General features: G+C 40.3%; 1 protein-coding gene across 1 annotated transcript in view; it reads left to right on the plus strand.

Annotated features, from left to right (window-relative positions):
* Nucleotides 1–19,193, plus strand: part of nrxn2b (neurexin 2b) — a 488,648-nt gene that overhangs the window by 221,782 nt on the left and 247,673 nt on the right. Inside the window, exon 12 of the mRNA XM_063900632.1 lies at nt 1,238–1,428. Coding sequence (XP_063756702.1) covers nt 1,238–1,428 — 191 coding nt within the window. The remainder of the gene's footprint in view (nt 1–1,237; nt 1,429–19,193) is intronic.

The following is a 19,193-nucleotide window of genomic DNA, read 5'->3' on the forward strand; positions in this document are numbered from 1 at the left end:
TAAAAGATAAACTTTGCCTACTGTCACAAAATACAGTCTTTCACCCATTGCTTTTGCGTTTTGCTTTAACAATGACAGTTAGTATGTTTAAATGCATTTCTCTCTTGGACTTTTAATCCTTTTCGATCAGCTATTGACAGAACATGTGTTCCACCTCAAACACTGTGAGCAATAGCCATCCAGCCCATTTCCTGCTAAAGCTAACCTAGTTGCACTCTGTGGGAAATACCGTGAGGTGTCTACTGTATCATCAATGAATCACCACACAAATCAAGAAAAGGGTTATGAACTATCCCTCATTAAAAATGTATGATCTACAACAAAACAAAATATAGAACTGAACCACATTTTCTTTCCAAAGTGAATGCAGAATAGTGAGTCATTTTAATGCTAATCGGAGGATGCTGAATGGAAGTGACTTATATAAGTATATAAGTTGCCTTTAAAGATGCATATATCAAAGGGAAACAAAGTGGATACATATCAACCAGTCTTTTGGGTGTGCTTTTTACAATCCATTAACTGATAAATGTTAATGAATAACTGTGCACACAATTATTTCTTCTGACTGCCAACGTATTTTGTAAATGTTCTATAATCTAGCACGCACTACAAATAAACTGGTTAAAATCAAAGCTGTTCATAATTATAGTATCAAAAAGAGGCTTTTGTTTGTGTATCTCTGTTCCTGCTGTGCACGGTTACAAAACAAAAGCCTGAGCTGCCTCTGCGGAACACAGACAAGGGGCTACATAAAGGAATTGGAATCAAGGTTAAAAAAAAACTCCTTGAATGAAACGGTCACAATAGCCCAAACACAAAGACAGCCATACATGGGTGGAAGGGGGGAATTGTGCTACCTCTTCCGCATAAGGCAGCTTTTGAAAAAAACATGTTTATTTTTCACGTGTCAAATCAGTAAATAATCATATACCACTCAGCCTCAACCACTTAAACTGGTAACATTTTCTTTGAGATCATTAGATAATATGTAGAAGAGTGTTCCACTTCATTATGCTAATTGTAGGATGAGTGTTGTTGACTTACACCAGTCATCACTGTGTATCATTGATAGAAAACATGCTGTGATGAGAAAATACAGTTATAATACTAACTAGTTTAATTGATTGTCCCCACTTTTCACAAATTAGTTTAATTCCCTTCTCTTCAAGAGCAGCTTTTGCATGGGATTTGCAATAACACAAACGCACTCTCACTCTGATGTGGTTCTGCACAGATTTGTTCACTACGTCTTTGATCTGGGCAACGGACCGTCACTGATGAAGGGCAACTCAGACAAGCCACTTAATGACAACCAGTGGCACAACGTGGTGGTTTCCCGGGACGCCAACAATGTACATACACTCAAGATCGACTCACGCACCGTTACGCAGCACTCCAATGGAGCCCGCAACCTGGACCTGAAAGGTAAGAGCACACCTTCCAGCGATAAGTCTTTAAGAAATGTTTAGTTTTGTATTGGTTTCTAAAAAGTTTTATCTTCAAAAAGCACAGTCATCACCACACAGAGTTTAACCGTATTTTCTGAAAAGACAAATAGCCCAATTTTACCTTCGTATTTTTTCACAAGGATGACTGCCTGCACTGGAACAGATGCACTGTTTTTGTGTTTTGGTTTGTTTTTCTGAAATGTTGCACATTTCAGTTCAAGGACCCGCAATAAACAGAGGGAACTAAATGATGCTGCCAAGTGTAAATGTGTTTGCCAAACAACAGTGGACATGGGGGGAACTAAAACTTAACAAAAGCCTGGCAGCATCTATGCTAGCCGATCCTCTTCACCTAGGAAAGATGAGCCCCCCCTTTCAGCAAACAGTTAGCTCTACTGGAACGGTGCAATATAACATAAATATGTTCACCTTATTCCAACACTACAATTCAAAGAAAACATAACAAATCCTACCGCAAACAACAACAGCTCTACTCTTCATCCTTTTGGGCTTGGCTCTTTTGTGTTTGTACGTGTTTCTTACTTTATATACTCTTCACTTTTAGCCATAAAGCTATGACTGTCTTTGATGGAAACACCTTAACTTGTTTGAATTCCTCCTTTTTGAATCATCTTCAAGTAATAGCCGTGGTAACAGAGCACTTACATGTGAATAGGCGCCTCTGTTCTGCTGGGAGACTTAGGCTGGATGCACAAGTTATTGTAATCTTCAGACCTCTGGTTTTCAGGTGTGTTATTTGGATGCTTGAGAGTGGTTGCCTGCAGTGCCAAGAAGTGATAGCAATGGAATAAAAAGTAGAAAGTCAACAAGAAAGACATACAAGTGTGTGTCTGTAGCAATATTAAGATAAGCTCTGGATGATTCACTTTGATTCAGTCTGTGTCATGTCCCAGAGTTTGGAGTGCTCTTGAGGCTACTGCTGCTGGTTGTGTAAGACACATCAGAAGTCAGGCCGATACCCCAGGGCCACTGACGGATTTGAAGAGTCAAAAGATCAAAAGAGGCCAGCAGCTTTTTTGGGAAGACATGATTTATTGACAGACTGTTTACAGTTTGTGTCCATCGGGGGTATGCACAGTGCAATTAAAAAGGATAAGCATAAGGGGGGGGGGGGGGGGGGTCCTTACGCTGGGTTGCAGACAAGGCTACTGAACACAGGACAAGCTTAAGCCAGAGACATGGAGAATTAAGAGGGTAAAATTAGATACAGCGGTTTCTGCAGTGAGACACGCAATTAGCAGCCTGGTCTCACTCGATGTCGTGGTAAAATGCAAGAAGTGCGTCTTACACAAAGGCCAATTATGTCATTGCTGCATAAGCTCTGGAGGAAGATATACAGCCCTCACATTATTTGTGTGCTAATTTCACAAGACTGCAATGTCAATAGAGGTATGAGTAATAACTAGATATAATGAATGATTGCTTTCAGTATTTTGAAATATGTCATGCTGCAATGCAATAGGTCTTCATTACTCATTGGTGATGTATAGATAAAACAAATGTATCCATGCACTGTTTGTAATATATCTGCTCTGGCCATCTCTTACAGGAAATGTAGTATTAATGGCTGTAATAAGGAGGGTTTTGTTTGACTGATTGCTTCTGTGTCGACTGTGGACAAGGTTGCTGTCAATCAACTGTGAGCTTGCCAATGAGGTTTAAACAGAGTGTTCCTCTATCCTGTAGGTGTTTGACCGTGTTGTTTAGGGTTTATATCTTAGACCACTACCCGACATCATACCTGTCTTCAAACATCTTTTTCCATATTATACCATGTTAGACGTTGTCCTTTCAAATCTAAAGTGTTTCACAAAGACTCCCCACGCAGAAGAGATGTGCTCCCTCATCTTTCATTACAGTTTACAAAATGTATACATCATTTGTTTTGTCATTATTAGGACAGACCGTGTTTTTGTCTTAGCGTTCCTTCACTCAGCCTGTGTGATTAATAGATGATGTTACCTCCTTTTATAAAACACCACCAACCAAGCGTGCGCCAATAAGATCCATCAGCTGTCCACCACAGAACCATGCAGCGACATTTTCATATTATACAGTGGGGCAAAAAAGTATTTAGTCAGCCACCAATTGTGCAAGTTCTCCCATTTAAAAAGATGAGAGATGCCTGTAATTTTCATCATAGGTACACTTCAACTATGAGAGACAGAATGGGGGAAACAATCCAGGAAATCACATTGTCTGATTTTTAATGAATTAATTGGTAAATTCCTCGGTAAAATAAGTATTTGGTCAATAACAAACAAGCAAGATTTCTGGCTCTCACAGACCTGTAACTTCTTCTTTAAGAGGCTCTTCTGTCCTCCACTCGTTACCTGTATTAATGGCACCTTTTTGAACTCGTTATCAGTATAAAAGACACCTGTCCACAACCTCAAACAGTCATACTCCAAACTCCACTATGGCCAAGACCAAAGAGCTGTCAAAGGAGACCAGAGACAAAATTGTAGACCTGCACCAGGCTGGGAAAACTGAATCTGCAATAGGTAAGCAGCTTGGTGTGAAGAAATCAACTGTGGGAGCAATTATTAGAAAATGGAAGACATACAAGACCACTGCTAATCTCCCTCGATCTGGGGCTCCAGGCAAGATCTCACCCCGTGGGGTCAAAATGATCACAAGAACGGTGAGCAAAAATCCCAGAACCACACGGGGGGACCTAGTGAATGACCTGCAGAGAGCTGGGACCAAAGTAACAGAGGCTACCATCAGTAACACACTACGCCGCCAGGGACTTAAATCCTGCAGTTCCAGACGTGTCCCCCTGCTTAAGCCAGTACATGTCCAGGCCCGTCTGAAGTTTGCTAGAGGGCATTTGGATGATCCAGAAGAGGATTGGGAGAATGTCATATGGTCAGATGAAACCAAAATAGAACTTTTTGGTAAAAACTCAACTCGTCGTGTTTGGAGGAGAAAGAATGCAGAGTTGCATCCAAAGAACACCATACCTACTGTGAAGCATGGGGGTGGAAACATCATGCTTTGGGGCTGTTTTTCTGCAAAGGGACCAGGACGACTGATCCGTGTAAAGGAAAGAATGAATGGGGCCATGTATCGTGAGATTTTGAGTGAAAACCTCCTTCCATCAGCAAGGGCACTGAAGATGAAGCGTGGCTGGGTCTTTCAGCATGACAATGATCCCAAACACACCGCCAGGGCAACGAAGGAGTGGCTTCGTAAGAAGCATTTCAAGGTCCTGGAGTGGCCTAGCCAGTCTCCAGATCTCAATCCCATAGAAAATCTTTGGAGGGAGTTGAAAGTCCGTGTTGCCCAGCGACAGCCCCAAAACATCACTGCTTTAGAGGAGATCTGCATGGAGGAATGGACCAAAATACCAGCAACAGTGTGTGAAAACCTTGTGAAGACTTACAGAAAACGTTTGACCTCTGTCATTGCCAACAAAGGGTATATAACAAAGTATTGAGATGAACTTTTGTTATTGACCAAATACTTATTTTCCACAATCATTTGAAAATAAATTCTTTAAAAATCCTACAATGTGATTTTCTGGATTTTTTTTTCTCATTCTGTCTCTCATAGTTGAGGTATACCTATGATAAAAATTACAGGCCTCTCTCATCTTTTTAAATGGGAGAACTTGCACAATTGGTGGCTGACTAAATACGTTTTTGCCCCACTGTATAGTACAGACACCCCATTGAATAATTTGTCTCACAAATTAAACAGGAGGCAGCCGTTTCAGTGCCCAAGAAACACAGAATACATGGCTGGGGATTACCCCTCTATCTGTGTTATTGATCTGTGAGACATCGGTAAGAATATCTTCAAGGGGTCTTTTTCTTTATCCGAGCACCTCTCCTCTTAAGGGCGTGGAGGCTGAGGCAGCTTGGTGCCAGTGGGAAAAATAATAGTTGTAAATCTTGCTTCAGAGGACTTTGGATGGGAAGACATGTCTCCATTGTAAATTCCCTCCTCTAATTGGGCATTCAAACATTGCTCTGTGGCGCTGTGACCATTCTCTTGTAGAAATATCATCAAACACTGCAGTGCCTTGAACTCTGGAGCCAAGCACCTACCTAAACATGTTTTATAAAAAACAGTCTTGCATACACACATGACACTTTTATAATCGACAGGCTGGTGTTGTTCGCCCTTCCATCTCTCACACACACACACACACACACACACACACACACACACACACACACACACTCACACTCACACTCACACTCACACACACACACACACACACACACACACACACACACACACAGTGTACTCTTTCCCGACTGTTCAACAGCCACTCACAAAGCTTTTCTAATCTAACACAGACGGAATTGCAAGTGACTTCTTACAATCTTGTTGCTCTGTCTTACACTATTTCTGCCCACATTGTCTAAGAAACCCAATTTCCAAACTCTGTGTAATTGCCCGGAGAGAATGGGGAAAATGGGTTTTGTGCACTCTGTCTTCCTTCTCTTTTGTTTTTGGACTGGCAAAAAAAACTCCCTCTTTGTCAGTTAAAGTACAGTGAGGGAACAACACTCAGTCCCTGAGGATAGCACTGAGTGGATGTGGTGAATAGTTGAAGACAGACTCAGAAGAAGACATGTTGCCTACACACCATTCAGGAGACACAGCTTTGACATCCTGTTGACAAACTGCAGAACACAGTTCTAGTAAGCTATTGGCATACAAAAGTAAATATGATCTTTATTAAATATGCCTGACAAACTTTGTAATATCATGCCAAGATATGATGATACAGAAAATCCTTTTGGGTGAAAATAATATGAATCATATTAAGATGAATGTCATAACACCATTTAGTACCCTACAGTGATTGCAATGTTTGGATATGGGAAGTGAGACGCAGCAGATGTGACTGCAGCCTTAGTTGTAGCTTAGTAAAACAGTGTTATGCTAAAAATGAATTTGAGGCAGAGAGTGTTCCTTCATCCATATACACATGTTTCTCCAGCATAGTACATCATTACCAAACTAGGACTGCTTGTTCGGGGCAATACATTCTCATTCCAGTCAGAACTGATTTATTTGGTCACTTTGTTACTCACAGGGCAGAAAGAGCGGAGCTTCTCCTATGCAAATTGTCACAGAAGTAAACAAATACGATACAAAACGTTTCTTAAGCTCAGATAAGCACCTAAAACTAATAGGCACCTGCTGTCTTCACATTTCCTTAATTCAAGATATTTATTGAATCATCTTTCATGTCCATATCTAGTAATACTCAGCATGATATCATGCCTGTGTGAGACTAGAGAGAGATAATGGCCTTGAGAAATTTCAAACATCACCAGAGGAAGCAACAGTGCAATGAACATTATCTGCCATCAAATGTCTTTCTTTCTTTTTAGAACGCTCACGACTAGAATGTTCACAAACAGGGATCCTGTGTGGTATAAATTGTTATCGGTTAGTAACAACCCCCCTCCCAAGGCAATACTTTGCTCCAATAAAAATGTAGTTAATTATCGCTGAATAAATTCAAACGCAATGAAGGGACCCCCTTTTCAAATGCATCCCTTCAAGCTCTGCAGGAATGTGTCAAACAGCGCTTGGTTTGATGCTTCATATTGGCAACGTAGTACTTTTTGATATTTTGTCACATGCACCTGATGGGAGCAATGGTTTTACGTGTTTGCATCTCTGGTGTGAAATGTTTCAACTCTTAACAACAGTATAATATAAATATGATTTCATGTTTGCCAGGTGTTTTTTGTAGAATGTTCATACCAGTAATTATTAGCTTATTTGTTTCAATGCTATAGCATAATTACTAACAAATAAATCAAGGCAATCACCCAGAAGACAAGCAGCGTCATGTAGAGAATAAAGCAGGAACAATTAGCAGCATCCTCGTTGTGAAAAGCAAGAAAAAGCTTTCATTTTATAGAACACCCGCACTAGTATCACCACTTGGGGTGAACAGTGTCGGTGTCTCTATTTGTTTATGCTAATCATGCCGAGGTATCACAATTAATTTAACAATGATGTATTGATCATTAATTCATTAGTGCTACACATAGCATCTTAAACCAAGGGCATATGATGTTAATTAATTAGCCAATGTCCTCTGACTACAGCCATTGAGTGTCCTTCTAACATCCTCTATCATCAATTGATGGCTCTACTATAGCATACAACTAAGTGTCTTAGAGTTCACAGTATTAGTCATAGTTGCATTGTTTACACAGCAACACAACCTCACTGCAAATATATTGCAATGGGTAGTCTCTGTAATGTAGTTTTGTATGTTTTAGGGACAATTTATGAGTGTTGTAAATCAGTGATTGAGCTCTCGTACTCCACCATCATGATCATATATTATTCAGTAAAGCAAACAAAAACGAAAACCACATTTTGAGCAGGTGTGTGTGCTGTGTGCATGTACTGTATGTGACAAATAAAGAGGGCTTCATCTTCCCTTTTCCTGGTATAGCTAAATTTGAAGTAAACAGGGTTGGTCATGTGGATTAGGAAATAAACATCAGCAACTATTGCCTGAGAGGATTACCCTGCTTTCCTATGCAAAGAACACAACAGTGTCAAATACAGTATTGTCATTATTAAATGTGCGGATGGTAAATGAAGATTAACAACAACAGTAGCATAAATCAAATGAATACTTTTGTTCAGGTTGATGAAATGCAGGAAGGAGGAATAATTTGGCTGGCTGTTTTCAGGCACTGTCTGTCCCTGCCTTTTGAAGATGCTTTCTAATGAGGCATACTTGCATGGCATTGTAGAAGAGATGGCAGTGAATGTGCTCCATTTTTCAACTAAAGCAGAACAAATTGAAACACAATGGAGGAGTGGTTTGGCAAGGGGAGAAAGGAGGAGATAAAGACAAACAGGTACACACTTTTAACGAGCGCTGCTCTTCTTCACCCCAAAGCATTTATTATTTCTTCTTCTCCTGCTTGGTTTATACAAGCATTTGACTTATCCTTCCTATGTCAATACCAAAAATACATAGTTAAAGTATTATCACTATTTGGGGGAATGCACCTCAGCCAAACAAGTACACCAAATATTTCTAAGTGAGAAATAGCACTAATTGGAAGTTATTTCTTTAAGGCACATGTTTGTACAACATTTTTAGTGATTCATATATCCAATGTGCTCAGTATCTGCAGAGTATATTGCCAGCAAACAACTTGAGTGAATAGCTGTTTGTGAAGAGACCTTGGTGTACATTGTACTGTAAACATACATAACCAAGACTCACTTAGCCAGTGCACTGTCTCCAATTTATTGTTAAAACACAGAGCTGTTATATGTACTTATTTCAGGACATTTGTATTTTCCTCTTTACCCTCCCTTTATCTTTAATTGGAATCGTTGCGACTCCCGAGGCAAATCTGACCTCTAGACTTCTACGGAAAAATCTTTAAAATAAAGAGAGGCTACAATTTGTGGACACCACACAACAAACGCTAACACCCACTCTCTTCTCTCTATCTCTTACTTCTTCTCCTGGCAATACAGTAAGTCATATAACACAATAACAGACTAACCATGTCCATGTTACAGAGAAAGAGTTTAATATCTCTGTAGAGTCCATACTATTGTCAGACAATTATTAGTTCTACAATTAACATATAGTGTATTATTGATTGATCTCCAGACTATTTTCTCCATTAATTGATGAGCAGCGTGGTCTGCAACATATCAGGAAAATACTGAAAGACTCCCAGATAAGTGTGTTGTTTTTCTGTACTCGGTTCAGTTCAAATGATATAAAAGAGGGAAAAAAAGGACATGTTTTTTTATGTGAGAGGTTGAAAACACATGTTTTAATACAACATGACGCACATTTTATTTTATTGAAGATCCAAATTGATGGCAATTATCCTTTCCACAAATCAACGTTCAATTTGTTGACCATTGGTCCTAGCTCTAACATTTATAATAACAATCTGATCCTGTCACTGGTGAAACAAGCATGTTTTGTAAATGTACAATAATATGGTGTCTTTTGCCCCAAGTGATTACCGCATGGGTGGAGGCTGCCGTCTGCCGTGTACTCGCTCAATACTGGACCAATTTCAAAAATTGTCGTCCCCATTAAGCAGTTACCTGCAAATAAAAAACAGTAAAAAAAAAGGTTCAGGTTGAAAAATAGAAACCCTTTAATGTCAAACTACATAGATAAGTTGTCCCTGCTACCCAACTGTTTAAGTGGGATGTTTCCCTTGCAGTCTCTCTTTGTGAGAGGATCTAAATAAGCAGTAGTAAGAGCCTCCATAGAGCTGTTAAGGGATCCAGTGTCTTGCAGAACCACAAGGTAGCATGCAGCAAAAGAGGGTGATTTATATTTTAAACCTCTTGGAACCGTGGCACAGCTGCTGTTTTAAACAACAGTATGCATTCCTCTGCCTTCTGTCATGTGGCTAGCGTTCTGCCTTGGAGGTGTTATTGTACGTGCCTCACTGTTTTTCCTCCGTTACTTGTCACTAGCAGCACAGCATCAGAACCACTGTACCTCCCTTGTCTTACTTTGTCCCCAGTGCATTGACATGTCCACTCATTAAATCTGCGTACCTTTGTAAGGACATAAAGCACATTCACCCTGTGACAATATACATTATTATTATTATCTCCTGAAGGTTTTCTTGTCCTTCTATTGTGTAGAAAGGAAATGTCATTACAATAATGCCGGAGTCTACTCCATTATGTAAGAAGAATACATTTCTTCCCCCCTCCTCCTTTCATTCTTGTTATCAGCCTCCTACATGAAGCCGTATCAGTGTGAATAGCCTTCAAAATCAACATTTCTGGAGCTACATTGAAGGCCTATCAAGTGAGGGACACAGCGGAGATGTCATCATAGCAACTAAATTCATTGTCCAGCAGTGAACATAGAAATCCTATTCATTGATATTTAGCCACCATGGAAACAGCACAGAAAATCATTGTTTCTGTGCTGTTGAAGAGCACTGATTATGTATCTTTCTATAATAGCCTTGACCTCGTAATCTTTGCTTTGTGTGTTAAAATGCTCTAACGTCTTATTAAGCTGTCATATACATACACAGAAAGGATCAACCTACAGCTTCTCTAACGGCTCTGAAAAAAAAGGTCCTTGAATGTGTTAAATAACCAAGACAACATTTTACTTTCCAGAAATACATATTTCCAACTGGTACTCTTACTCCCAACATGTTTTGGCATTTTTACAGTCTTTTAAGACAACAATGTCAAGGCTCAAAGAGGCGTATTTTTTTTATTGATGTCTGAGCCCATCATTCTCACACACGTTGTGCAGCCACCTACGCTCCTTGCACTTTACTAAAACGTGGGTTTTTGCCAAGACGCTCTGTGTGTGTAACCCCGATGTTTTATGCATTAAAATAATGGGAATCTGACAAAGAGGTAATCTTTTGGAACTTTAATCATTTTAAAGTATGAACAAGTGTGCCTATATAATGTTGTTTCTTATAAAGATTTCTGAAACAAGTGTGGGTATATGGACACTAATCCGTAGTTTTTTTTAAACACACTGTTGGACTTTCATATGACTTCCTAAACAGATTTAAAAATTAGGATAATCTATATTGTTTGGGTTAATTCATCTACATTTGAATAGGGAGATACTAGTTCCCTTGAGACTAATTAGTTCCGTGTCGTGAGAGTAAACAAGTCAAAGTGATGTCACGGCTGAAATCTGATGTTGGGAAGAGATGGGAGAAATGTCAGTCTAAATACATGTGCTTCTACCTGTGTTTACAACATGTGCACCTTATTCAATTTCCTCTATAACTCTGTGTCAGTTTGCACCATGTGTGGGGCTGTGAATGGCAGAGAGAAGACACATTGTAATAAAGATCTGCCAACGCTTCTCATGCACTCATTTGCATAGTAATATCTAAACAAATCACATGCAGCATAACAGAATGTGCACCTCACGTCAGAACGAGTGCATGTCTGATGCACGGCACCTCTGCATTTAATCTTTAGCAGTGTGTAGACAGTGAAAGCAATAATTTAGAGATAGAGAGTTTATTAACGTGACACCATTAATTTATCATAATCTGTCATCAGCACAGTTGGTGATGTTGCAACAATCACTGTTATCTTTCTCTGTTGTTGTTTCCCGTCGACAGAACCTATTCTGAATTATTAAGTCAGTGTGTTATCACCATCATCGCAGGAAATGCCACAATAGATACATATTTTAAAGCGTTTCACCTAAATCATTTTCAAATATGTATTGTTCATAAACTACCTATTACACTCACTTGATCTGTAGTCAACTGAAAAGTATTCATGAGTCAGTATGGCACCATGAAATGCAGAGTAATGTCATATATAACACTAAATACAAAATGTCAGTCCTGTACACGTATAAAGCCTCACCTTGCCTCCCAGACTTCTTATTCATTTCCTTTTCTATCCCCTCTATTTTCTGCTCAGTGTCAGTGTACACTCAATATAAATGATGGGCTAGGTATGTTGAGTGCTGCAATAGAGCAGTGTGTTTTAGCTTTTTTTTCCCACTGACCTGTCTTACATTACAATTTACTTTGGCATTACTCTGCTTTGGCCACTTTCCCACCCTCCCTTCTCCTTTTTGCCGCTTCATCTCTCCCTTTCATCAAAAAGCCAGCTTCCTCACCAGAGGTGAGGCTGAGATAGAGACAGCCTTTCTTCTGAGTGTGTGGGTGACTAAGTCTGAACCAGTTGAACGTGTGTATAGTAGATACTCAATCGGCACTGTTACAACCTCTCTGTAGAATTGGTAAGTCAAATAACTTATTTAAATGGGCTCTATTTGTTCAGTTCCATGTTTGAGGTTTGTGAGTACTGTGACATGTTTTATTTCTCTGATACTTACTACATGTTGATGTCACCATGTTGGGTGGGGGGAATGTGTGGGATAGAAAGTGGGATTTTAGCCTTTATATTTACATGTAAAAAAAATAGAATAAAAAAACTGTATTACACACTACAGGAAAGTGGTCCTTAAAGGGCCCCTTTGAACCCAAAAAATAAAAATAATAATGTGTAAATAAATTGTGAAATAAAACTGACAGACCAACAATCACATAATAAAAGAAATATCAGTAACAAAAAACATTCTGCGTTAAGCAGAAACATCATGTCAACATCTCCTCTAATGGAAAACAACATCATGGTGTTGTGATGTCAGTTCATTGTATTTAAAACACAGTAATTAGCTCATAAGGTTTTTTGCAAATGTTGACAGCTACCATTGCAGTGACATTTTATGTACCACTTTTAACAACTTGTTAACAACTCTTGAATTAGCTAACTGTTTGAACAATTCATAATAAGAATGATTTTAACAACAAACACAGTTAAGAACAACAAAGCATATCATATCTGTATGTGAAGAAAGCACACCAAAGGAATCATGTACACTCATATGGTTTGTGAAATCCTCTTCTTTGCAGACAAAAAGCAAGAATAAATAAAGTGTCAATTAAACCCCGTACCCTGCTGTGTTTTCATATCGTAATGATGTATTCATAATCTTTTGCATGCAGATGCTCCAACAAAAATAAGCCTTGTTTTCAATAACTGTCAGGTAATTGTAGACATCCTCTTTTCTCTCAGGTGATGAATACATAAGGAGAACAGGGCAATTTACAAAATAAAGAAAGAGCAATTAGTACAGACAGACCCTACAGGATATTGATTCATGTACAAAAGATGGTTTGTGAGCAACAAAGTAATACATGAAAATAGAGAAATGATACAGTTCTAGTAAAACATGTTTGAAATGTACTTGAACAAATGAAAGGCGATAGCATCCCCGGATGTCCCTTTCAGTTTTTCAAACAAAACAAAAAGGACAAATGAAAATAAATGTGCCACAGTCAGTCATAGTTTTATTAGGAAAGGGGAGGTCCTTCTTGGTCCCTTGTCATTCATAAATCTTTGGGGCACTCACCTGGTAGGGGCCCCCGGCTAGTAATAACGTCCCCGGTTAATGGGTTATTGTCATGGGTGCATATGTTTGTCTTTCTCATCAACAGGACCCCTCATTTTATGTAATATACTGTATGCATCTGTCCATACCTCCTCATACAACAGTGTAAAGTATTTAAATACTTTCTATTTATTCTACATATGTATATATTTCACATCTTTACATCCTTAGTGTTGTTATTGTATATGTTTTCTATTTTTACACTATTTTATTTATCTTATTTGCACTCTATATGTTGAGTTGTTGGAGGAGCATGGGATATAAGATTTTCATTGCCAACATATACGCTGTATCTGCTGTGCATATGACCAATAAAACCTTTGAACATCTGCCCGCTAAGATAGATTAAGAAAGAGAGTTTGAAGGAAAGACAGCTTTCCCTCATCCATTATATGATTCCTCTATGAGTTTTGGGTCAAATAAAAGAGAAATGCATACAATTTAAAAATAGATTGCAGTGGAATTGCTGAACTGTTAGAATAGAATAACTGCCAGGACATTGTGTCAGCAAGGGTACGAGTACATATTCTGACTTACAGTTAGAGTTCCCTCCCTGAGATCAACTGATTTATATGTAATACCTTAAACAGCTCTGAGCCCACATCCAGTCATATTCAGCTTCAGTGGACCAACTCCTCTTACAAAAAGTGGAACCTGAAGAACTTATCAAGTCAAAATTGCCAGCAGCGCACATTCAACTTCTGCCAGTTTTAAAACTAGAGCTTGGGTAGAATTGAATAAAGCAAAGAGATATGGATAGAAAGGGAAGATAAAGAAAGACAAGGTTAGAATATTTTTGAGTGAGGTTGGAAGAGGAAAGGGCAGAGCCATGAACGCAAATATGAGGAAAATTGAGAATAAAAGATAGTGACCGAGCGATGTGAGAAATACGAAAGTGCAGCGGGGAAGAGAGAGAACAGCCAAGGCAAAGTGAAAGGACACTCAATACGGAGTGACATTTCATAAGGGGAGAAAGAAAGCATTAAAGTGTGTAATGACGCCTGTCTGTGCAGCGATACAATCTTTCAGAAAGTGTCACCACCGAGCACTGGCACACATTCTGAGCCCTGTCGAGGACCCACATAACAACAGTTTGCACAGGTCACTGAAACAATATCAGTGTGCATGTTTTTTCTTTTGTTTGAAATTATTCATTTAGTTATTTATCTTTTCTCCAAAGTAGATCCCTTTAGCTAAACTATGGGTTGGTTGCAACTTGTATAATTGAACAGGCAACACTAGCCCATAAATGATTAAACAGCAGCTCAGAGACATGGCAGTAAAGCATGCCATCAAGGGGTTCACTAGCTGCATGTGCAGAAGCTTAGCTATACCTGTGAATTGAAGGATTGATCGCACCAATTAGCAAACTAAATATGGTTTTGATGTATGATTAAATTAACCCTGCATGTGTTGACCAAAGAGAAGGTGCACAGGGTGAGGTAGGCCTGCTTCGTCACATGAAGAAGCCCGCAATTCTTTTCATGACATGTTTTTTTTATTACTCTTTTTTTTTTTTTTTGTTCTGCAGAGAAGGGCCGGCTGGCGTTGGTCACGGTTTGGAATGAGAGAAAACAGGATAGGCGTGCGTTGCTTAGGCAGCTGCCTAAGCTGTAAAGTGATGCGGGAAACCCTGAACTTATAATTTAGCATCAGCAATTAACGTGCAGTTACCGTCAACATGTATTCTCTACAGCAATCGTCTCTCTTGATCGGAGTGCCTCTGTAATTAGCAATCACAAAATCCCTGCATCTTCCTTCTGTATGCCTTTGTCTCAGCACTACAGCACACCGCTGCTGCCTAACATCTAGACATTTGCACAGCTCACAGCGTGTGTGTGTGTGTGCGTGTGTGTGTGTGTGTGTGTGTGTGTGTGTGTGTGTGTGTGTGTGTGTGTCTGCATGTGTTCCTGTGTTTTCATCAGCAATCATTAATCTTCATCAACTAGAGCCAGCATGAGAGCAAAGCAACACAAGCATCACAGAGAGCAGAGAGTGAGGACTGTTAATAGGGCATTTAATGAAAGTTAATGGTCGGCTTAATTTTCTCCACAAATGAAATGGCAAGAGGGAGCTGATTGTTTGGATGTGACACCAGGCAAATATAGATGTGACAATGGCTATCACAGTATTGCAAAATATGGAGAAAAATTCAAATGTGATCAATTAGTTTTGGAGCCAATTGGAGGGACAGATACAATACCGGTCTTATCTTGAGGGAACAAGAGATACCGACCAATCACAATGAGTAGTTAAACGTAGGACTAAGATACTATGTGTCCAAAATGTACTCTTAGGATTTCTTATCCTGCCAAGAATATATATCACAATATAGTATGTCATTCAATTAATGAATTAACAAATGGTCTAAAACAAACATCTGTATGAATTTAATACTCGACAAATTTAAATTAAATTCAAGTTTGCATTTGCTGAAAACTTTACACAAAAGGAAGTAAAAAAGAACAACGACTGGTTACATATTATGTAACCAGTCTGTTACTCCTAAATAATATAACATTAATGATAAGTCATGTAAAATGTGTTGTTAAATCAAAACACAATCATTAAATGATATTCCCTATAAATATTGTACATCACATGTTGTAAATTAAATAAAATTCCCTTGCAAGTAACTCTATTATAAAGGAAGCAGTGCAATTTGAGCTATGAGGTTCTCTATTGTATGGTAGTGGCTAGTGTCTCTGACCAGATAATGCACAGCATATAGCACAGCCAAGGGATTCACCCTTTACCCCTCTAAGAATTAACCTGTAAGGAATCAGGAACATGACTGATATTTTTCAACTTGTGCCTCTGTTTTCAAAAAAAATATTAGAGCTGTGGGTGGAAGCTCATTGTGGGTGCTGAGGTCATCTCCCCTCAGACTCAAAGATCAAAGTTGCTCGTCAGCATAACTGGGATAGGTTGGGTTTTCACACCGTGGCAGACCAATGAAACCATCTTCACACAGTTGTACATTTCACTTAAAACCCCTGGAAAGCCAGGCTGTCCAGTGCAAATCTGAAATCAGTGTGCTCTTCCAGATTGTGCTGTCAGAGGCTCTCCAGGGCCCCATACTCCCAACTCCTCCCATAGGCCCCTGAGAGGTCATTACAGTAACCATAGAGATGTGGAGGCGGTGGTCCCTGGCGATGTCCGGGAGGCTGTAATTGGTCCCGTCTTGTCGATCGCTCTCTTCTCTTCAGCGGTGGAGGCATTCATCACTGCCGGGACAGCAGAGCAAGAGCAGGACACTTTCTGTCTGCTAGGAAAATGATGAGTCATCGTTCTAACCTCCCACCTCTAGAACACTTCCAAAAACTGCAAGCCAAAAAAAAACATGGATGAGGAAAATATGTCAAAAAAACAAAACACTTTTAGTTCATTGAAATATACAGTAATACTTGTCCATATGTGTGATCACTACGAACCATGTATGTTCTGTTAATCAATATTAGAAAATGGTATATATTTACTAAAAGAGCCTTTAATTATGTGTTTATTGCTCAACAGTATACATATAACAGAAATAATAAAGGATTTGTTTGTGTTTGGCCGCTAGGGATGCACCGGATCCAGGATCCGGGGTCCGGTTTTGCCGGATAGTGGCGTTTTTGACGAGGTCCGGTTACTGCCGGACCCGGTGCCCCAACCGGACCGGATCCTACAGCACGTACGCACAACGTGATTACGTCGTTAAATGTTTAAAGAAGATAACCTCCATTGTGCTAGCAGTCGTCGGCGGAAATGGATGCATTGAGCCGAAAAAGTGCTGTATGGCAGTACTTTGAACTGAAAGAGGGAGATTCAAGTCGCGCGATATGCAAGCTTTGCAGTACAAATTTGGCTCGTGGAGGTAAAGACACTAGACACTACTCAACATCTCCGCTGTTTAAACATCTCCGTGCAAAGCATCCAACGGAGTATGAGTTGTGCAAGGCCGAGTCTAACGTCAGTGAGGCTACAGGTACCACAGCAGCACAGTCACAGAGTGGTACTCAGACCACTATTACCAACTTCACTAGCCCTGTACCAAACAAACCGTGGGCTTCAGACAACCCAAAAGCCAATGCCATACATGCCGCAATCGGTAAAATGATAGCTGTTGATTTGCAACCATACAGCATTGTGGAAGACACTGGGTTCACCGAGCTAGTGCAATTGCTTGAGCCTCGTTACAAACTCCCCTCACGGCGTTTCTTTGCTGATAAAATAATTCCTGAAATGTATGAAACGGTAGCTTCCCGTATACGAGCGCATGTCAAGGAAGCGCAGGCCTTTTCATTTACATGTGACACATGGACTTGCGAATACACCACTCAGTCATATTTGAGCGTAACATCACATTGGATTGATGATCATTTCAACCGCGTGACTGCTATCCTACAATGCGAGGCATTCGATGGAAGACACACAGCTATTAACATCGCAAACGCACTGCAAGGCATTATGAAAGCGTGGGACATACCTGTCAACAAATGTCACCTGGTCCTGAGGGACAACGCTGCGAATATGCGCAAAGCCATGTCCGAAGCTGGCATTCCCAGTGCTGGCTGCTTCGCACACACGCTCCAGCTGTGCATACACGAAAGCCTTCTATCCCAAAAAAGTATCTCTGACATGCTCGCACTGGGCAGGAAAACAGTAGGCCACTTTAAACACTCTTCAAGCGCGAAATCAAGGCTGTCAGCTCTTCAGCAGGAGTTGGGGCTACCACATCACCTATTAATCCAGGACGTAGTGACACGGTGGAATTCTACCTATCTGATGTGCAATCGCTTGGTGGAACAGAAGCGTGCCATAAACCTCTATGTGTCAGAGACGGAGAGCATGCAACATATTCATGCTCAGAGGTGGACTCTGATGGAAGATGTGCTCAGTGTGCTCAGGCCTTTCGAGGAGTTGACAAGGGAAATAAGTGCAGAAAATGCATGCATATCAACAGTCCTGCCAGCTGTGATGATGCTGAAGCGCTTCATTCACAATGAAACCGACAGCAGTGGAATTAAACAGATGAAAGAGCGCATGCTGACGTCCCTGCGAGACAGATTTGAGGGACTTGAGGGCAACGCTGCGTTCATTGTGGCAACAAGTCTTGATCCGAGATATAAAACCAAATTTTGGATGAATGACACACTCCAGTGCCGATCAAAGTTACTTGTGCAGGAGGCTGTCTCCCGCATATCCGAATCAGATCAAGACTCGCGTGCGAGGCTAGCGCCATCTGACCAGGCTGAGACAGAGGGGGCGACAGGCTGAGCGAAACGACACTGTTCAGGTATCTGGAGCAACTGGGACGATCTGTTCCGCAGCAACACCGAGTGTGAGACAGCCACACTGAGCGCCGAAACAGAGGTCAGCGTTTTTTACAGCGAGCCACTGATTCCTCTAACCGAAGACCCGCTTCAGTGGTGGAGAGGCAATCAGCAGCGCTTTCCACTGCTGTCAAAAACGGCCAAAGTTTATCTCTGCCCACCACCAACCTCTGTACCCAGTGAACGACTTTTCAGCACCGCTGGAGACATCCGTTCTCACACGCGCAACCGGCTGTCGCCGATAAATGCAGAGCGTCTTGTTTTTCTGAAAGGAAACGCTCATTTTCTGTGAAAGCTAGCTATAGAAGTTGTTCATAATATAGAGTAGGTTCGAGTTTTTTGTGCCACACTTTGTTTAATGTTCTAATTAAGCCTACAATTATGTGCTTGAAAAGTGAAATAGCCTGTTCCATGAGCATTCATGATTATCAAGATTCCCAGTGT

Source organism: Eleginops maclovinus, chromosome 14 (genome assembly GCF_036324505.1).
Source record: "Eleginops maclovinus isolate JMC-PN-2008 ecotype Puerto Natales chromosome 14, JC_Emac_rtc_rv5, whole genome shotgun sequence".
Classification (NCBI taxonomy): Eukaryota; Metazoa; Chordata; class Actinopteri; order Perciformes; family Eleginopidae; genus Eleginops; species Eleginops maclovinus.